This window comes from Budorcas taxicolor, chromosome 25 (assembly GCF_023091745.1).
Source record: "Budorcas taxicolor isolate Tak-1 chromosome 25, Takin1.1, whole genome shotgun sequence".
Taxonomy (NCBI): Eukaryota; Metazoa; Chordata; class Mammalia; order Artiodactyla; family Bovidae; genus Budorcas; species Budorcas taxicolor.
In genome coordinates, this window is record NC_068934.1 from 28723870 (window position 1) to 28746066 (window position 22197).

The 22197-nt window shown below is 38.0% G+C and overlaps 1 protein-coding gene across 1 annotated transcript in view; it reads left to right on the top strand.

The window, feature by feature from the left end:
- Nucleotides 1-21193, top strand: part of CCDC15 (coiled-coil domain containing 15) — a 48714-nt gene extending 27521 nt beyond the window's left edge. The window contains exons 14-16 of the mRNA XM_052662412.1: nt 18758-18934; nt 19439-19587; nt 20862-21193. Of these exons, the coding sequence (XP_052518372.1) occupies nt 18758-18934; nt 19439-19587; nt 20862-20983 (448 nt within the window). The 3' untranslated portion in view covers nt 20984-21193. The remainder of the gene's footprint in view (nt 1-18757; nt 18935-19438; nt 19588-20861) is intronic.
- Nucleotides 21194-22197: the final 1004 nt, after the last annotated feature.

Below are 22197 nucleotides of genomic sequence, written 5' to 3' on the forward strand. Positions count from 1 at the left end.
AGAAAGAGTCAGGCAGTGGTTTCACCTTCTTATCCATAGTGGAAACAACTATTTCTTATCTCAGTTGCAATATTAAAAGATGGTTAAGAGTTATATTTTTTTAATAGACTTATTTTTTTGAAATAGTTTTAGATTCATAGCACAATTAAACAAAAAGTCCAGAAAGTTCCCATTTACTTCTTACCCCTGCACATGGACTGCTTCCTCCACTGTCAATATCCTGTACCATAGTGGTGAATTTGTTACCACTCATAAACCTACATTGACACACCATAATCCTATTTTACATATGGACAAATAATACTCTAATATCTGGAAATACTACAGTTTATTTGTCCATTCACTTCCTGAAGGATATCTTTTTTTTTTCCCCCAAGATTTGGCAGTTATAATAAAGCTGCTTTAAACATCCATGTGTAGGTTTTGTGTGGGCATACATTTTCAGCTCCTTCGGGCAAATAATGAGGAGTACGTTTGCTAGATTGTATGGTAAGAGGATGTTCATTTTTCTAAGAAACTACTGCACACCAGGATCAAGTGGAATTTATTCTGGAGATGCAAGGGTGGTTCAGATCCACAAATCAATCAACATGATATACCAAATTAACATAATGAATGATTAAGATCATGTGATTGTCTCAATAGATGCAGAAAAAGCACTTGGCAAAATTCAGCATTCATTCATGATAAAAGCTCTCAACAAAGTGAATATGGAGGACATGTACCTTGACATAATAAAGGCCATATGTGACAAGTCCATAGCTGATGTCATACTCCATGGTGAAAAGCTGAAAGCTTTTCCTTTAGTATCAGAAACAAGACAAGAATACCTATTCTTGCCACTTCTATTCAACATAGTATAGGAAATCCTAGCCTGAGCAGTTAGGCAAGAGAAATAAATGAAAGACATTAAATTAGAAAGGAAGAATTAAAACTGTTACTTGAAAAGAAAGAAGGCATCATTTACCAATATTAGGAATGAAAAAGAAGCCATTACTACAGAGCCTGCAAACATTCAATGTTAATAAGAAGACAGAAAATTTGAACACTTTGATGAAATAGACAAACTCGTAAAAAGAACAAAATGAATGTAAGAAGAAATAGAAATCTGACTAACCCCACAAAAAAAAAAATCACTTATGGAATGTAAACAAATTAAATCACTTTTTGAAAAAAATCTTACCAAAAAGAAAAACTCACATTTAGATACAGGCTCAGATGTCTGCGTTCAGTTCAGTTCAGTCACTCAGTCATGTCCAACTCTTTTCGACCCCATGAATCGTAGCACACCAGGCCTCCCTGTCCATCACCAACTCCTGGAGTTTACTCAAACTCATGTCCATCGAGTCAGTGATGCCATCCAGGCATCTCATCCTCTGTTGTCCCCTTCTCCTCCTGCCCCAGATCCCTCCCAGAATCAAGGTCTTGTCTGATGAGTCAACTCTTCCCATGAGGTGGCTGAAGTATTGGAGTTGCAGCTTTGGCATCAGTCCTTCCAATGAACACACAGGACTGATCTCCTTTAGGATGGACTGGTTGGATCTCCTTGCTGTTCAAGGGACTCTCAAGAGTCTTCTCCAAAAAAAAAACAAAAACAAAAAACAGAGTCTTCTCCAACACCACAGTTCAAAAGCATCAATTCTTCAGTGCTCAGCTTTCTTCACAGTCCAACTCTCACATCCATACATGACCACTGGAAGAACCATAGCCTTGACTAGATGGACCTTTGTTGGCAAAGTAATGTCTCTGCTTTTTAATATGCTATCTAGGTTGATGTCTGCATTAGGGGATCCCAAATATTTAAGGGAAAAAATAACACCAGGGTTTATATAAGCTATTCTAGAGGGTGGAAAATAGTGAATACTTCCCAAATAATTGTAGAGGCCAGCATAATCTTAGTACCAACCTGACAAGGACTTTATAAGAAAGCAACATTTATAAACTTAATTTCTCTCATGAATATAAATTTTACTTGAAATTAAAATAAGACCTAGTGGCCTATTAGGGGCACTGCTTCACCTATTACCCCCTGATCTTAGGGCTTCTGCCCAAGCATCTGCCTTCTTCCCCAGGACAGCTTCTTAACTACCCCTGAACTTCTCCCAAGCCGTGGACCCAATGGAAGCAGAGCTTTTTGCAAGGACAATGATGATGAACACAATGATTAAGCATTCCAAGATGTATAAGAATTGTCTTTCACTGGGGGAAATAAATATTTTTTTTTCTATTCTTTCTGCACTTCAATTTTTTATTATTTATATATTTGACTCTGGGAGCCTAAGCAGTAAGAGCCCCCTAGATTAATGTCTTGTTTTTTTTGCTATAAAGACTACAAAGACTTCTGAAATTTTTATGTGGCAGTCCGCTGGTGAGAATGGTTTTCCTGTGAGGTGTTTTTATTCTCACGTTTTTTTCCCCTTTGAGACATGTTATAATACTGTTGTCCTAAAAGCGACTTGGCAAAAACTGCTGCAGTAAAAAAGTGTATGTGTATGTATGTTTTGGATTGGGATTAAAAGAGAGAGGCTTGGAAAAATCCTTGTGAGGTTAGCCAGGGTAGCCTTTAGGCAGAATTCTGTTTAAATAGTTCAAGGATATTTTCTCTTCTTAATGTTCTTTGGGTCTGTAATTATGTAATTCCCTGGATAATAGTTTCAGAATCTAAGGACATTGGCTCTCTTTTGCCATAATTATGATCTGATCTCCATCAAAAATAAAAAAATCTGAATTCTGTGGTGCCCATATATAAGCATTTTTACAGACTCATCAGGCAAAACACAGAATAGAAATTTTAGTTCATCTAATTGAAGCCAAGACATCTCTGCTGTGGGTATTTTATGTCTACCTTAAATCTTCTTATGACATGCCTACCACATGGTGTAGTCAGTGGGGAATTCTTCTTTACTATTCTGCTGACCTTCTTTGAAAGCTTTTCTGCTTAAGGCTTTTGTTTTATTGCCATTTTTCACTGGATAATCTTTTTCTTGTTGGATTTATACTCTTGACCCCAGAAGAAATATGAAGGTCTCTGTCTTACAGATGGTATCAGAACATTAAATCTGTTGTCAATGACAGTTTGCAAATAATATAAAATTATTTTTTGCTTTTTACTTGTTGAAGAAACGAAATGTATGCCCTTCTTTGCATGGGGATTATTTGTTTTAACTTGAAGACAAAAACCACTTTAGCAGCATGCTAAAATAAACATATACCTACTTTCTACATAAGAATTGATAGTAACCACTTTACCTCACCCAGTTGTTACGAGAATCAAATGATATGTCTTCATTTATTCATTTAGCAGCTATTTATTGAGCATCTATTAATTGGTAGACATGATGCTAGATTTAAAGCATATAAAATATGGATGATCCCATCCTTCGAGGATCTTAGTAGATAGATTCCACTGACTAATGGGGAGGCAAATAAATGAATAATTATAGTGTGATATATTAAGTATTACAAGACAATGTAGCATGTGATTAAGAACCTGGGGAGATACGTGTTCAAGTCCTAGCTCTGCTGCCCACCAGCTTCTTGACTTTGGGAAAGTTACTTCCTATTAGCCCTAGTTTCTTCTCTATAAAACAGGTATAAGAGGAATATATACCTCAGAAAGTTACTGTGAGGATTAAATGAGGTAACATGGCAAATGAACTTAGTGTAGAATCTGGTATGTGATACATGCTCAATAAATGTTAGTTACCAAATATTTAAGGGAAAAAATAGCACTAAGTTTTACATAAAATATTCCAGAGAATGGAAAACAGGAATACTTGCGAAATAATTATAGAAGCCAGTATAACCTTAAAATCAACCTGTCTTGGATATTAAAAGATAGCAATATTACAGACTAATTTCTTTAATCAACATAAATGTAAAAATATCAAGTAAAATATTAGTAAAGTAAAATCTTTCTTCTAATGTCTGTAGAAGGAAAAAATTACAAGAAGGTATGAGAGCACAGAAACTGTTTTGAACCCAAAATTGGGGTCCCGATATAGCAGTACAGGGAAGACTTCCTGGGCTGAGGTATTGAGGGTCAGAAGTGTATGAGACACAACTGGAACCGGGTGGACCAAGAGTAGATAGGGATTCCAGGCAGAAAGACTAACACTGTAAAAGCAGTAACACGAAGAATATGACTCTTCTGAGCTGGGTGTGGTCGGAGCTAATAGAATGGCTAGAGGTAAGCTTTATACAATGAGGAAAGATTATAAAGAATTTTGTATGTTATAAGAAGGAATTTGGATTTTATCCTGAAAACAGGAGCCACTTAGATACATTGTGAGGAATGGGTAAAATGGCTAAGACTAGATGTTAGGAGATTATTATTCTTTTTATTTTACAGATGAGAAAATGAGCCCCAGAGAGGTTAACTGAGTTGCCTAAGATAAAGATCGTACTTAACAGTGGCAGAACTGGGATTCAATCCCAAATTTATTCAGTTCCATCACCTAACTGCTTTGAAGTCTGTAACTTCAATAAGTTATAAGCCAGGGCCAGGGAGGCAGTGACGAGGAGGCAGTTTTAAGAGCAGAAGACATAGAATTGATAAGATACTGCTAGAGGAGAATTCAAAGATAAGTTCCAGGTTTATGGCTTAGGCCACCCTTAGCCCTTTTACCTAATGAGCAGCTTTGAAACAGATTTTCCAGCAAGGAGGTAGAGGTGGAGAAGTTTAGTTTGGGGCAAATTGGATTTGAAGTGCCTTAAAGGAAATTCAAGTAGAGCATCCAGTAGGAAATATTAGGTTATTTTTAGTAACGATTTCAGAAATCACTAAGGAAGAATACTGTCAGAATCAAGAACGAGAGAAGAAGGTTGAACAGGAAAACAGGATTGGCAGGCAGAGATTTAGACTGTGCTAGATTAGACCTTAATCCTGTTGTACCGAAGAGGAAGATTTCTTTCATCTCCTTAAGAAGTTATTTTTCTAGCAGACACCTCTTTTAACTCCTGAAATAAAGCTACTTCTTATTCTTGAATGCAGAGTTCCCTTTATTTGACAGTGTTAGTGTTGGCAGATTTCTGCGATTGCTCAAGAAGTATGAATTCATAGAGCCAAAAAGCCTTCAGTTTTAGTTCTAGATCTCTATCTGTTACAAAGTGTAACTTTGTAAAGGGTTAGTGGCGTGACCTTATATGAAGAATGACTAACAAGAGTTTTTGAGTTGTTGTAGTTATAAGAATGTATTTTTAGCGTACTTTGCCTATGATACCGCTTTCTCTTCAGGATTCTTTCCAAATGTAAATATTGCCATCTCCTTGTTGTGCACACACTCAGTGTAGCAAGTTGACAAAGCAATTTGCAGAGTTTTATATTCTTACTCTCATTTACTGAAAGTTTGACATTGGGTTTAGCATGACCCGAGAACCACTGTAATTGTATTCACGTCAGTGCCCTGGGAAAAACCCGTGTGTTGACATCTTGATTTCCAACCTAGTTAAATTTCTATTGTGTATCAACTAAAAAGTATATTTACGCAAGAAGCTTTAAAGATATTTGAGAGGTTTATAAAGTAATTGTTTTCCTCAACTTTTTAAGTTGGTTTTGCCATTTTTTATTGTTATGATCCTTTCTGAAACTACTGTGTGGCAGTAGTTCTTAACTTGAGAATCTAACCAAAGCTGTGGATCCTTTTCCCAGATAAATACCTTTGAGACACTCAAGTGGAATGTCAAACTGGCAGACAGTTAAATAGGTTTAAATCTCAGAGGAATGGTCTGTGCCGGAGCGGGAGCTTAATGAGTTACAGATGATAGGAGTGGTCACAGAAGCAGATGGTATGCAGAAAGTCACCTAGGGAGAAGGCATAGAATAAGAAATGGACAATGCCTTCTTCTAGAGGAAGAAATAGACATGGTGTATTTCTACTTATGTACTATGACCTTTTCAAGGGCCACAAACTATTTTAACATCTAAGATATTTTGCTCCCTCGAATCAGTTTTTGCTGCCGTGGGTATAATGTTGCCCCTGTTGAGAATGTAAATGCCAGATGGATTAACCTGTAGGCCACCAATGACCTTAGAGAGAGTTGTTTTGTGGAGTGATTGATGGGTCTTAAAAGCCATATTGGAGGGGAGAGGAGATCAGAGAGGAAAAAGCTAGACTCTTAAGATATTTGACTGTGAGGAGAGGACTAACTGGGGGGAAGAAGGGGAAAGGGCTGATTACATCACTGCTAGTAATTGTCCTGTTACCAACAATTTCGAGTAATTTTCCTGTTACCCACGTTTGAGAAACAATGCTGACATGTTTCCTTAGCTCTTAGTTTCTAGGTATAGAGAATAAATGGTATAGAGAATTATGTGTGTGTGCGCTAAGTCACTTGAGTCGTGTCTGATTCTTTGTGACCCTATGGATTGTAGCCCGCCAGGCTCCTCTGTCCATGGGATTCTCCAGGCAAGAATACTGGAGTGGGTTGCCATGCCCTCTTCCAAGGGATCTTCCTGACCCAGGGATCGAACCAGCGTCTCATGTCTCCTGCGTTGGCAGTTGGGTTCTTTACCACTACTGCCACCTGGGAAGCCTATGGAGAATTATACCAGTAACTAAACCATTCTGTTATTATTCACTTGGCTCCGTTGAAGTTTCACTCTTGAAAACCTGAGGCTTCCCTGGTGGCTCAGTGGTAAAGAATTCGCCTGCCAATGCAGGAAATGCGGATTCGATCCCTGGGTGGGGAAGATGCCCTGGAGAAGGAGATGGCAACCCACTCCCGTATTCTTGCCTGAGAAATCCCATGGACAGAGGAGCCTGGTGGGCTATAGTCCATGGGGTTGTAAAACAGTCAGACACAGCTTAACAACAGCAACCATTGAAAACCTCAGTTCGATTTCTCATCTGTAAAAAATCTTTTCACATTTGCATTTTTCACCAGCTCAGGAGTTATTGAACTAATCAAATATGAATGTCCTCAAAACATTTACTTTTTAAAACTGGCTGTCTTTGGGAGAAGATCTTTATGTAAATAGATCCTTGGCGAAGGGCATCTATGATCCTAGGCTCATATTTAAACTTTTATACTTTTTTAATCTCCTCCTTTTATTCTCTTACTTATATCATGCATTATATTTTAAGAGAGCAAATTGATGTATATTTTGAAGTTAATTGTGGGGAATTCCCTGGCAGTCTAGTGGGTAGGACTCTGCACATCTACTGTAGTGAGCATGGGTTCAATCCCTGGTCAGGGAAGTAAGATCTTGCATGCTGTCCAGCATGGCCAAAAGAAGAAAATTCAGGTGTGAATAAGTATGTGTGCTGTGGCTCTTCTCCACATTACCTTTCTCATGTTCCTGGTACACTGCCTGATGTGCCTTTGTATCTTGATCCTTACTAGGAATAAAACATCTCTCTACACAAGTTGGAGTATTGAGATTTCTTACTTCTACCTTGTTTCAACTTTATATTGCATTTGAGTTTGATTGTGATCCACTTCATGGATCACAGCCTTATCGTGGTGAAGGGGCTGTGTAACACAGTGAAGCTATGAGCCATGCCATACAGGGCCACCCAAGACAGATGGGTCATAGTGAAGAGTTCCGACAAAATGTGGTCCACTGGAGGAGGGAATGGCTAGTATTCTTGCTGTGAGAACCCCATGAACAGTATGAAAAGGCAACAAGATATGACACTGGGAGATGAGCCCCCCAAGGCCAGAAGGTGTCCAGTATGCTGCTGGAGAAGAGCCGAGGACAATTACTAATAGCTGCAGAAAGAATGGAGCCACTGGGCCAAAGCAGAAACAATGCTCAGTTTGCAGATGTGTTTGGTGGTGGCAGTAAAACCCAGTGTTGTAAAGAATGGTATTGCATAAGGACCTGGCATGTTAGGACCATCAATCAAGGTAAAGTGGACGTAGTCAAGCAGGAGATGGCAAGAGTGAACATCGACATCTTGGGAATCAGCTAACTAAAATGGAGAGGAAAGGGCGAATTTAGTTCAGACAACCATTGTATCTACTGCTGTGGGCAAAAATCCATAGAAGAAGTGGAGTAGCCCTCATAGTCAACAAAAGAGTACACAATGCAGGACTTGAGTGCAGTCTCAAAACCCCCAGAATGACCTTGGTTCATTTACAGAGTAAACCATTCAGTAATCACAGTAATCCAAGTCTATGCCCCAACCACTAATGCCAGAGAAGCTAGTTGACTGGTTCTGTGAAGACCTACAACACCTTCTAGAACTGATACCAAACAAAGATGTCCTTTTGATCATAGGAGATTGGAATGCAAAAGTAAGAAGTCAAGAGATAAACCTGGAGCAACAGGCAAGTTTGGCCTTGGAGTACAAAATGAAGCAGGACAAAGCCTAACAGTTTTGTCAAGAGAACACACTGGTCATAGCAAACACCCTTTTCCAACAACGCAAGAGATGACTCTGCACATAAACATCACCAGATGGTCTCCGTGCAGTCGTGTTTGACTCTGTGGGACCCCGTGGACTGTATCCCGCCAGGTTCCTCTGTCCGTGGAATTCTCCTGGCAAGAATACTGGAGTGGGTTGCCATGCTCTTCTCCAGGGAAATCTTCCAACCTAGGATCATACCTGAGCCTCCTGCATTGTAGGCAGATTCTTTACCATCTGAGCCACCAGGGGTTGCTATCCCAGATTGTCAGTATCAAAATCAAATTGATTATATTCTTTGCAGCTGAAGATGGAGATACTCTATACAGTTAGCAAAAAGAAGCCCTGGAGCAGACTGTGACTCAGATCATCGCTTTCTTATTGCAAAATTCAGGCTTAGATTGAAGAAAGTAGGAAAAACCACAAGGCCATTCAGGTATGACCTAAACCAATCCCTTATGATTGTACAGTGGAGGATCGAATAGATTCTAGGGATAAGATCTGGTACAGTGCCTGAGGAACTATCGATGAAGGTTCATAACATTGTAGAGGAGACAGTGACCAAAACCATTACCAAAAAAAAGAAAAGGACGAAGACAAAGCGGTTGTCTGAAGACGCTTTACAAATAGCTGAGGAAAGAAGGAACATGAAAGGCAGGGGAGAAAGGAAAAGATATACCCAACTGAATGCAGAATTCCAGAGAAGAGCAAGGAGAGATAAGAAGTCCTCCTTAAACAAACAATGCAAAGAAATAGAAGAAAACAATAGAATGGGAAAAACTAGAGATCTCTTCAAGAAAATTGGAGGTATCAGGAGAAAACTTTATGTAAGGATGGGCACGATAGTGAGGACAGAAGCAACCTAACAGAAGCAGAAGAGATTAAGAAGCGGTGGCAAGAATACACAGAAGAACTATACGAAGAACTGTACGAAAAAGGTCTTATTGCCCCTAAACCATGATGGTGTAGTCACTCACCTAGAGCCAGACATCCTATAATGTGAAGTCAGGTGGGCCTTAGGAAGTACTACTATGAACAAAGCTAGCGGAGGTGATAGAATTCCAGCTGAGCTATGTAAAATCCTAGATGATGATGCTGTTAAAGTGCTGTACTCAGTATATCAGCAACTTTGGAAAACACAGTGGCCACAGGACTGGAAGAGATCAGTTTTCATTCCAATCCCAAAGAAGGGCAGTGCCACAGAATGTTCAAATTACTGTACAATTGTGGTCATGTTACATGCTAGCAAGGTTATGGTCAAAATCCTTTAAGCTAGGCTTCAGCAGTAGGTGAACTGAGAACTTCCAGATATAAGCTGATTTAGAAAAAGCAGAGGAATCAGAGATCAAATTGCCAACATTCGTTGGAGAAGGCAAGAGAATTCCAGAGGAATTTGTACTGTTGCTTTATGGGCTACACTAAAGCCTTTAACTGTGTGGATCACAACATACTGAGGAAAATTCTTAAAGAGATGGGAATACCAGACCACCTTACCTGTCTCCTGAGAAACCTGTATGTGAGTCAAAAGGCAGCAGTTAGAACTGGACACGGAGCGACTGACTGGTTCAAAACTGAGAAAGGAATATATATCAAAACTATATATCATCACTCTACTTATTTAACTTCTGTGCAGAGTACATCATGTGAAATGCCAGGCTGGATGAATCACAAGCTGGAATCAAGATTGCCAGGAGAAATATCAACAATGAGATATAGAGATGATACCACTCTACTGGCAGAAAGTGACAAGAAACTTCTTTCCTCTTTCCAGACAGTGAAGGAAGCTCTTTAGAGCTTCTTGATGAGGGTGAAAGAGGAAAGTCAAAAAGCTGGCTTAACATGCATCATTTGAAAACCTAACATGACATTCAGTCCTATCACTTTATGGCAGATAGATGGGGAAAAAGTGGAAGCGGTGGCAGATTTTACTTTCTTGTGCTCCAAAATCACTGCAGACAGTGACTGAAGCCATGAAATTAAAAGGCACTTGCTCTTTGAAAGGAAAGCTACAACAAACAGGCAGTGTATTAAAAAGCAGAGATATCACTTTGCCAACAAAGGTCTGTATAGTCAAAACTATGCTTTTTCCAGCAGTCATGTACAGATGTGAGAGTTGGACCATAAAGAAGGCTGAGCGCTGAAGAGTTGATGCTTTTGAACTCTGGTGTGAAGAAAACTCTTGAGTAGTGTCCATTGGACAGCAAGGAGATCGAATCTAAAGTCCAAACCTAAGTCCATCCTAAAGGAAATCAACCCTGAATATTCATTGGAAGGACTGATGCTGAAGCTAAAGCTCCAAAACTTTGACCACCTTATGCACAAAGCTGACTCACTGGAAAAGACTCCGATGCTGGGAAATATTGAGAGCATGAGGAGAAGGGGATGGCAGAGGATGAAGTGGTTAGATAGCATCACCAACTCAGTGGGAGACAGTGAAGGACATGGGAGCCTGGCATGCTGCAGTTCATGGGGTCCCAAAGAGTCAGACATGACTTAGCAACTAAACAACAACAACATACCATAAAAGCTATTTTTATGTTCTAGACTGTTTGAAGAATACTCCTAGTAGACTTATAGCTCAAGAAAGAATGGCAGGTGTGCTGAACAGTTATAAGAAAATCCTTGTTTAGAGTGGACTTGTCACCTCTACTGGAGGTGACAGAATCTGGATGAACTTAGTCGCACGTCAAGTTTCTTGTACTTTTCCAGTGCCTGATCTTTGAGCCTTTGTAGGACAGCTTCCTGGTTTTTAGTATATACCTGTATTAATCTAACAAAGGAAGCCCAGAATTCCCCTGGAGTAAACAGGCTGCTACAAATGGATGGAAGCCCAGAATTTTCAGCAGACCATGCTTTATTGAAGAGGTGTGTGAATTGACCTCATACTACTGTTCAGAAAATAGCAGCTCATTTGTTTCAAAGTCATTTTTAGCAACTGACATTATCAGCATACATCTCTAAGTTCTAGTCTTGAATTATATTGCTTTTTAAAAAATATTTACTTATTTGGCTATGTCAGATCATGGTTGTGGCATGCAGGGTCTTTCGTTGAGGTGCATGGGTTCTCTCATTGTGGCACGCGCTCGGTAGTTGCAGTGCACAGGCTTAGTTGCTTGGTGGCATGTGGGATCTTAGTTTGCTAGCCAGGCGTTGAATCTGTGTTCTCTGCATTGCAAGGTGGATTCTTTACCACTGAACCATGAGGGAAGTCCCGAATAGTTATATTTCTTAACAAAAGCTCTTACATTAGGATTTCTGATAATTTTCTCATTGTGCAACTAGAAGGTGTTTTTTGCTCTCTACTAGAAGGTGTTTTTTCAAAAAAGAAGTATAATTGATGTTCAGTAAACTACACATATAAAATTTCACACGTACATAGACACACACATGAAATGACTATCATAGTCAAGACAGTGAACATACCTATCATCCTCAAAAGTTTCCTCCTGCCCTTGGTAGTACCTCTTACCTGCACAGCCCCCTCTTCCTCAGGCAGCTATTTGTTTGCTTTGTGTCACTGTAGATTAGTTTGCATTTTCTGAAGTTCTGCAGAATGTACTCTTGTAGCCAGCTCCTTTTATTTTAAATAAATTTTATCGGAGTGTAGTTGCTTTACAATGTTGTGTTTCTTGCTGTATAGCAAAGTGAATCAGTCATACGTATACATAAATCCCCTCTTATGGATTTCCTTCCCATTTAGGTCGCCAGAGAGCACTGAGTAGAGTTCCCTGTGCTATACGATAGGTTCTCATTAGTTATCTATCCTACACATAGTAGTGTATATGTGTCAGTCCCAGTCTCCCAATTCATCCCATCCCCCTTGGTAGCCGTGAGTTTGTTCTGTATATCTGTGACTGTATTTCTGCTTTGCACATAAGTTCATCTCTGTCATTTTTCTAGATTCCACATATAAGCAATATTATGCAATATTTGTTTTTTTCTTTCTGACTGACTTCACTTTGTGTGACAATCTCTAGATCCATCTACATCTCTGCAAATGGCACTATTCTGTTCCTTTTATGATTGAGTAATATTGCATTGTATATATATATCACATCTTCTTTATCCATTCCTCTGTCAATGGACATCTGGATTGCTTCCATGTCCCGACTATTTTAAATGGTGCTGCAATAAACATCAAGAGTACATGCATCCTTTCAAATTGTGATTGTCTCTGGATATATACCTAGGAGTGGGATTGGCCCAGTTCCTTTTTTAAAAAATTAATTAATTTTACTTTGTGGAGGCTGCACTGGGTCATCATTGCTGTGCATGGGCTTTCTCTAGTTGCAGAGAGTGGGGACTACTCTAGTTGCCGTGTGAGGACTTCTCATTGTAGTGGCGTCTCTTGCTGTGGAGCGCAGGCTGTCAGTGCGAGGGCTCGGTAGCTGCAGCACACGGGCTCAGTAGTTGCATCTCACAGGCTCTAGAGCATAGCCTCATGGGTTTAGTTGCTCTGCTGCAGTTGGACTCTTCCTGGATTGAACCCCTGTCCCCTGCATTGGCAGGCAGGCTCCTATCCACTGTACCACCAGGGAAGTCCTGGCCTACCTCCTTTTATTCAGAGTAATTATTTTGAAGATTTGTCTTTGTTGTGGTGGTATCAAGCGTTTATTCCTTTTTCTTATAGATAGTGTTCCATTGTTTGGATATACCACAATCTGTTTCAAAGGTTAATGGACATTTGGGTTGCTTCCAGTTTGGGGCTAATACAGATAAAGCTGCAGTGAACATTCATGAGCAAGTCTTTGGAAATCTGTTACCTTTTCTCTTGGGTGAATACCTGAGAGTGGACTGGATCATCATGGTAGGTATATATTTCAGTATGGTTTTCTAAAGTAGTTGTACCACTTTATGTTGCCACCAGCAGTGTAAGAGAGTTCAAGTTCCCTTACATCATTGCCAACACTTAGTGTGATCGGTCTTTTTCATTTTAGCCATTTGAATAGGTATGTAGTGGTACCTCATTGTGGTTTTAGTTTACATTTCTCAAATGACTAAAGAGATTGTACTTTTGGTGTCATAGTTAAGAAATCATTGCCTAACTAAAGGTCACAAAAATTTGTTGATGTTTTCTTCTAGAAAGATTTTCATTGTGGGTTTTACATTTAAGTCTGTGATCCAGTTTGAGTTCATTTCACACGTAGTGTGAAGTGTTTTTTTTGTATAAGGATATCCTCTTGCTGAAGTTATTCTTTCTCCACTGCATACTTTGGTGCATTTGTCAAAAATCAATTGTCCAACGAATAGTAAAAGAGAAGATTGATAAGTTGGACTTCATCAAAATTAAAAACTATAAAGAAGGTGAAGAAAACAACTAAAGATGGGAGAAATTATTTGCAAATCATATATCTGATGAGAAACTTGTAGTCAGAATATATAAAGGGACTCATAACTCAGTAATAAAAAGATAACTCAATTAAAAAGTAGACAAAGGATTTAAATAGACATTTCTCCTAAGGAAATAATATATAAATGGCTAATAAGCACTTGAAAATACACTCAACAGCATCAGTGTTTCTAATGAATATTCAGGGTGATTTCCTTCAGGACTGATTGATTTGATCTCCTTGCTGTCCAAGGGACTCTCAAGAGTCTTCTCCAGCACGCAGTTTGAAGGCAATTCTTCTGTGCTGAGCTCTTTTTATTGTCCAGCTCTTACATCCATACATGACTACTGGAAAAACCATAGCGTTGACTATATGGATCTTTGTAGGCAAAGTAATGTCTCTGCCTTTTAACAGTCTAGGTTTGTCATTGCTTTTCTTACAAGGAGCAAGCATCTTTTAATTTCATGAGGATGTTGATCAAGTCTATTTCTTTGCCATGTTTAAGCCTGGTTTTTCTATCAATAATTGAGAGAGGATATTAAAAATCTCTGCCTTAACTGTGGATTTATTGTATCTTCTTTGCAGTTCCATATGCCTTTGCTTCATGTATTTTGAAGCTCTTTTATTAGATACATACATGTTTGGGATTGTTATGTCTTCTCAGTTAATTGACTCTGTAATTATGAAATAACCTTTATCTCTGATAGTTTATTTGTTCTGAAATCTACATTTTCTGATAATAATATAGCTATTCCAACCTTCTTTTAACTAGTGCTACAATGGCACCCCACTCCAGTACTCTTGCCTGGAAAATCCCATGGACGGAGGAACCTGGTAGGCTGCAGTCCATGGGGTCGCACAGAGTCAGACACAACTGAAGCGACTTAGCAGCAGCAGCATATATTCTGCATTTCTTGTATTTTTAATCTGTTTCTTTGCATTTAAAGTGAATTTCTTGTCAGCAGTGTGTAGTTGAGTCAAATCCTACAATTTTCATCAAATCTGACAATCTCTTCCTTTTAATTGGGTGTTTACACTATTTACTTTTAACATGATTATTGGTAGGGTTTGATATATTATCTTGCTGTTTGTCCCATTTCTTCTTAGTTCTCTTTTTTCTCTTTTTATACTTGTTTTGAATTACTTTTGTATCTTTATGATTCTAGTGCATCTCCTTTGTTGGCCTGTAAGCTATGACATTTTTGTTATTTTATTGGTTGTTCTAGGATTTATAGGGCTTCCCATGTGGCTCAGTGGTAAAGAATCCACCTGCTAGTGCATGAGGCGCAGAGTCAATCCCATGAGTAGGAAGCGGCAACTCACTCCATCTTGCCTGGGAAATTGCATGGATAGAGGAGCCTGGCAGGCTGTAACCCATGGGGTTGCAAAGAGCTGGACACAACTGAAGAGACTGCACATGCACACACAGGATTTATAGTTGTATATTTCTTAACTTTTCACACTCTACCTTTAAATGATATTATACTACTTCACATATAATATAAAATTTTAATATAAGAATCTTAGAGTAGTATACTTCCATTTCTCTCATCCAACCTTTATACTATTGTTATACATTTTACTTTTACATATAAAATACACTGTTATTTTTGTTAAAGAAGTCTGTTATTATTTAAAAGAGATTTAACTAATAAGAATCTTATATATATTACCAAAAATATAATTCTGTTCTTGTCTGAAAGATAACGTTTAACGTTTCCTGCAATTGTGGGTGTACAGGCATACCTTGTTTTACTGTGCTGCACCTCATTGTACTTTGTAGATACTGCATTTTTTTACAAATTGAAGGTATGTGGCAACCTTGTGTTGAGCTAGTCTGCTGATGCCAATTAGTTTTAAATTAAGGCATGTACACTTTGTTATCGCACACTTGAAAGACTACAGTGTAAACAGAATTTTATATGCACTGGGAAACCAAAAACTTTATGTGACTTGCTTTATCTCAATCTTCCCTTTATTACAGTGGTCTAGAACCAAGCCTGTTCTGTCTCTGGATTATGCCCATACTGGGGATGAATTCTTTCAGGTTTTGTACATCTAAAAACAACTTGATTTCATTTTTTCCCTTCATTTATTCGTTTATTTATGTGACATGGTTTTTTCTTTTGATGGTAAAAAACATATAATGTATAATTTACCATTGTAACCATGTTTAAGTGTACAGTTCAGTAATGTTAATAAACAAATAAACATACCTATATTGTTGTGAATATAGTATGAGGTGATAATCTCATTGAAATTTTGATTTGTATTTGAATGAAGATTCATGATGTTGAGCAGCTTTTCTTATGTTTGTTGGTCATTTATAGATGATCTTTGGAGAAATATCTGTTCCAGTCCTTTACCCATTTTTAATTGGATTCATTGCTTTTTTGTGTTCCTTTTAAATTTTTGGATTTTCTCCCTGTGGTTTATTTTGGATAATTTCTATCATTATGCTTTCAGATTTAGTTTTGCAGTGTTTAACGTGCTAGTAATCCCATCCAGTGTATTTTTTTAAGTAAAGAATTTATTTTTGTAGAGCAATTTAGGTTCATGGCAAAATTGAGAGGAAGGTAGAGCAATTGTTCGTATGTACTATCCCTTGACATTCAGAGCCTCCTCCATTATCAACATCCCCCACCAGTGTGGTACAACTGTTAACACATGATAAGCCTGTATTGGTACATCATTATCAACCAAAGTTTATAATTTGCACTAGGGTTCACTCTTGGTGTTGCACATTTATGGGTTTGGGCAAATGTGTAATGACTTGTATCCATCATTAAGTATCATATAGAATAGTTTTACTGCTCTAGAACTCCTTTATGCTCTGCCTGTTCACCTTCTTTCCCTCTCTCCAACCCCAGCTTCTGGCAACCACTGATCTTTCACTGTCTTCATTGTTTTAGTCTTTCCAGAATGTCATACGGTTGGAATCATACAGTATGTAGCCTTTAGAGATTGGGTTCTTTCACTTAGTAATAGGCATTTACATCGAACATCTCTTCATGGCTTGATAGCTCATTTCTTTGTAGTACTGAATAATATTGTGCTGTTTGAAAGTACCACAGTTTATTTATCCGTTCATCTAATGAAGGACATCATGGTTTTTTCTAGCATTTGGCAAATAAACTATTGCAAACATCCATGCGCAGGTTTTGTGTGGGTGTAAGTTGTATAAATACCAAGGGGCACCGCTGGATTGTGTGGTGTTTGATTTTGTCAAATGCTTCCTCTACATCTTTTTATAGAATTGTGGTTTTTCTTATATAGCTTTTGAAGTGCTCTATTACATTAATTGATTTTTTTCATGTTGAACCAGCCTTTCATTCTTGGCCTAAATTCCTTTTGATCGTGATATATATGTGCATTGTTAGATTCGACTTGCTAATATTTTTGAGGATTTTTGCCTCTTGTTCATGAGAGATATTGGTAATACTTTCTAATATCTTTATCTGGATTTGATTTTAGAGTAATGCTGAGAATGATTTTAGAGTAATGCTCACAGAATGAGTTAAGAAGCGTGCTTTCTGTTTCTGTCCACTGAAAGAGATTGAAGACATCTGGTATAATTTCTTCCTTAATTGTTTGGTGAGCCCATCTGGGTCTGGTGCTTTCTGTTTTGGAAGGTTACTAATTATTAATTCTATTTCTTTAACTTATAGACTTATTCTCCAATGTATTTTTTATTTCAGAAATTGTAGTTTTCATCTTGATAAGTTGATTTCAGTCTTCTTTATGTCTAAACTTTTTGAACATATAGGATTTATTAATAATTGTACTATCTTGTTTTAATGTCCTTCTATGCTAGTTCTAATCACTGTCTATTCTAGGTTGATTTTGGGTGGTTGATTACTCTCTTCATTATGAATTGTATTTGCCTGCCTCTGCATGCCTGGTAATCTTTGATTAGACGTCCAACGTTGAATTTACCTCATTGGTTGGTTACTGGTTATTTTTGTATTGTTATGATATTTTTCTGAGCTTTGTTTAGGGATGCAGAAGGAAATGGTAACCCACTCCAGGATTCTTGCCGGGAAAATCCCATGGACAGAGGAGCTTTGAGGGCTACAGTCCTTGGGGTCACAAAGAGTCAGACGCAACTGAACAACTAGCACTTTTGTTTAAGTTACTTTGGGGCTTTGCTTTTACAGTGTTGGCTGTGTCTGGAACAATTGTTATTCCCCACTAGTAAGGTAAAGTCTTCCTGAAAACTCTACCCAGTGTCCGTACATTATGAGTGTTTCAAGGCTTACGTGGTGGGAACAGTCTCCATTCTGTGCTGTGTGAGCGCAGGACACTGTTCCCTGTTACTCTTCAGGATGGCCCTGTCCTTGGTCTCAGATCGTGTCCTCACATACATGCTCAGTGCGCTGCTGGGTATTACAAGGAGACCCCCTAGATCTCTGGGGTTCTCTCTCTGAGCAGCTCTCTCCCCTGGGTTTCCTGTCTTAAGTACTTTAGTTGCTTTTGTGTCCCTGTACTTTGAGCGTCTTCTCCCCAACTCAGAAAGTCTATCAGCCTCCACCTCAACTCTCCTGCCCTGTGCTGCTGCTGCCTGGAAACTTTGAAGGCAGTGAACGTGGGCACTTGTAGGACTCACTTCACTTGTTTTCCATCTGTCAAGGATCACTGTCTTTCATTGATCAATATCCAGTGTCTAGAAAACCATTGGTTTTTGTTTGTTTGTTTGTGGTTTCTGGGTTGATTTGTTGTTTTATTTATTTGGTTGTTTAAGGTGGTAGGGCAAATCCAGTCCCCGGTAATCCATTTTAGCTAAAAGGAGAAATCCTATCTACTTGTAATTTTAACCTCAGAAAGTTCTTGTGTTAGAATTCTTCCAGGAACACTCTTTTAGTAGTAGCTATTAGTCATTTCCATTCAAGAGACTATGTGTACACATGAGCAATGAGATAAACTTAAATCAGCCAGCAGGGAGTTTTGAGGCTTTTCTAGGGTTGTTAAACTGATTTCCTGACTCCCCTCTTTCTGGGAATTTCTTGAGGTATTGGATCTAAAAGCTAATTCTAAATAATGACTTGAAATTCCTAACTATGTTGATTTTATTCTCAGAATTAAGAAAAAGAAAGAGCAGCAACGTTATGCTGAAGAACAGAGAATATTAAGAATGAACTCCCATGAAGAGCCATGTTCAGGGGAGAAGATGAGTGAGATGTTAGCCCAACTACAGCTTGAGGAAATAAAAGGAGCCAGAGAAAAACAACAGCAGAAAGAAAAAGAATACCAAAGGTACTTTGGAAAGTTCTGCATGAAATTTTGGGCCTAGAGGAGACCTGTTAGGAAGTCGGTGTTCTCATTTTCCCTAAAATGAATTGACTGGTGTCTTCTTATGCTTCAGGAGGTACAGAACTTCATCACATTTCTTTTTTTTTAAGACTTTTTTTTTTTTTGATGTGGACTGTTTTTTAAAGTCATTATTGAATTTGTTACAATATTGTTTCTGTTTTATGTTCTTTGGCTGTTTTTGGCCATGAGGCATGTGGGATCCTAGCTTGCCGAGGAGGGATCGAACCCTCACCCTGTGCCTCAGAAGGTGAACAGATTTCTTGATTGCCTAATACCTCTCTGGAATAGCACTGCATTTTTCCTTGTACTGCTTCTTTGTACACAGAGGAAGAATTGAAGCACAGTGATATGAAATAGTTTCACAGTTTGAGCTAGGAGTAAAATAAGGGCTCAGGCTTATTCTCTTCCTAGTGGTTCACTTTGCTTGGTCATACTGTATTTTTATAGATATGTAGAAGCTTTAAGAGCCCAGATCCAGGAGAAAATGCAACTATATAATATTACTTTACCTCCACTCTGCTGCTGTGGTCCTGATTTTTGGGATGCTCATCCTGATACCTGTGCCAATAATTGTATTTTCTATAAAAACCACAAAGGTAAGTGTCTTCAAGGAATGGTTGGGGCCTGGTGGCAGATAAAAAATAACAAGAGTAAAAGTAGTGATTGTAGTAGAAATTTAGCATTTATTGACTAAGTGCTTATTACATATCAAAGACTGTTACACCCCCCTTTACATAACAACTCTGAGGCAATAAAAATAACTATAATGAGTTATATTTCTCTTTGAGATATGTTATCTTCTTGTCTTCATTTATGCTAGGGAAATAGTCCTAGCCCATTGTACAGTAATGAGACTAGGGTTGCAGGTCCTCCTATCAATGAAGAAGATTAGAGGTTTATAGCTATCTAAGTTAGGCCTCTGTCCAGTTGAATACCCTGTTATCCAAATTCTTAAATGTTATCTAACATAGACTTATCATCTGTATATTATTTATAATGTGTGTATATCCACATTAGACTGCCAGTTCTGCTAGGGGTCACTGAGAAACATGAGGACCAATGTAAACTCTGTTAAGAATACCAGCTAGAAGAAATGGAGTCATTTCCTGTTGTCACTCATATTTCTGTTTCCTGTCCATTCTTAAATGTATTGATTTACATAGTGTAGAGATTATAGAGGCTTCATACAAACACCGAATATAGTGGTGGTGTTTGTATCCCTAATGTTCCATCTACGATATGAGTTTCTTATCAGTCCTGTGAATTATGTTTTAAAAACACACATCTGATTGTGCCGTCCCCTTATCATCATCAGACCTGTAGGACTTACCACTGCAATACAAAATAGAGTGTATAACTGGCATGTTTTCCCTCTGGCTCCAGGCCATACTCCAGCCATATCGAACCTGCTATTGTCAGTACACACCACATTAAAAAAATATATATCCTTGTACCCCCACACACTCATTTCTTTGCCTAGAAGGTCTTCTTTCCTTTACTTCTGTTAATCCTTCAAGACCACCTTAAATGTTACCGATTCTTTTGTTTTTTTGGGGATGTTGCCACTTCTGGGAATCTTTTTCATCCTCTCCTAGTTTTTTTTCATTTTGAACTTCATGCTGTGATGACATTTTGTATATGCCTCTGGTTTGGAAATAGTACACTGTAATTTAATTTTTGTGTCCATCCTCTCATGATCTTTTCTGTAATCACAGAGTACTTGGCATGTGGTAAATACTCAATACTTATTCAATAGATTGTTAAAGTTAATGCCTATAAGACTGGGCAGAGAAGCAGTACTAATAGGAAGAGGTTGGGAGAACTTTTAGAATCCTACTTCATTCATCACTATGCTAATCTTTATTTGCAGCGTATACCCGGGCACTACATTCAGTCATCAATTCCTGTGACATCCCTGAGGGGAACTCAGATCTTCGAGTTGCCATTCATAATTTTGCTTCTGCACATAGACGGACTTTGAAAAACCTGTAATAAGAATCTGAAATCAACCATTAGTATTTCAACCTACTTAAAATCTACCCCAAGAGATTATTTTAGGAAAAACTGTCAAAGTGTATAAGATGTGTAATTTGGAAAGACTGTCCCACACAATTGGTGTCTTTTTAATTAAATCATGACCATTATTTCACTCTCTGCTTGGGACCAAGATTGAAAATTGGCTTCCAGACTTGTCTCATTACTGTAAACCATCTGGTACCTATTGTTTTAAAAATCACTCAGGCTGGTGAGGTTTCTCTCACTTTGCTCTGCTCTGCTCAGAAGATATTATTAGAAATCTTTGAGATTATCTGATTTATTATCTTTATATAACTGTACCACTTGAATCTTGACAAAATTGAAAATGTTTGGATGAAGAAGAGAAGATGAAGAAATGAATTTCTGAGCACCAGTGGCCATCTGTATTGCTGTTAGCTTTTCTAGTTGTGTACAGCAGTTAGAGATGAGAACAATCTGAATTTCATGTATGTTTTTTCCTCAAAATTTTTTCTCTCGTGTTTTTAAGTTTATTACCTCTTTCCCCATTCAGTGATGATGAACACAGGACTTTTTAATTTTAGAATTTTTATAGCAAAAAAGGCAAATAAACTGTCTGCCTTTTGAGCGTGTTTTATGTGAAATGTGAGTGACATTTCAAAAAGTGAATCTGAAGTCAAAGAGAGTAAAGTCCTACTTAATTTTTCTATCTCTAAAAAATCTGGTGAATGCCATACCTACAGAGCAGGTGAAATAAAAATTGCTATAGTTAGTATGAATTTGTTATTTCTTTACAGTGTTTCTTGACACAAAATATGAAAAGTTTTAATATTGTGAATTAAGGAGAGGTACTGAGATTTTCTTTTTCTTGCTTCTAATGGTCAGTGTTGAAAAAGCACTGAAGTTATATCTCAGAAAACACCTAAACATCTAACCAGGTCATTGAAAATAAGTGTCAGAATTACTCGTGTGACAAGATTGACTGGTTATTTAATCAGATTAATTATCCAATTCAGTCAAAATCCTTATGCAACTAAATCCTTGCTTTAGCCTTTCTGAGTTGTGTTTTTTAACACCTTTGTTGAGATATAATTCATATATCATTTGATTCACCGACTTGAAATGTACAATTCAGTGGTTTTTATTATACTCTATGGTTGTACAACTGTTACCACTATCAAAGTTTAGAGCACTTGTCACTCTAAGGAGAT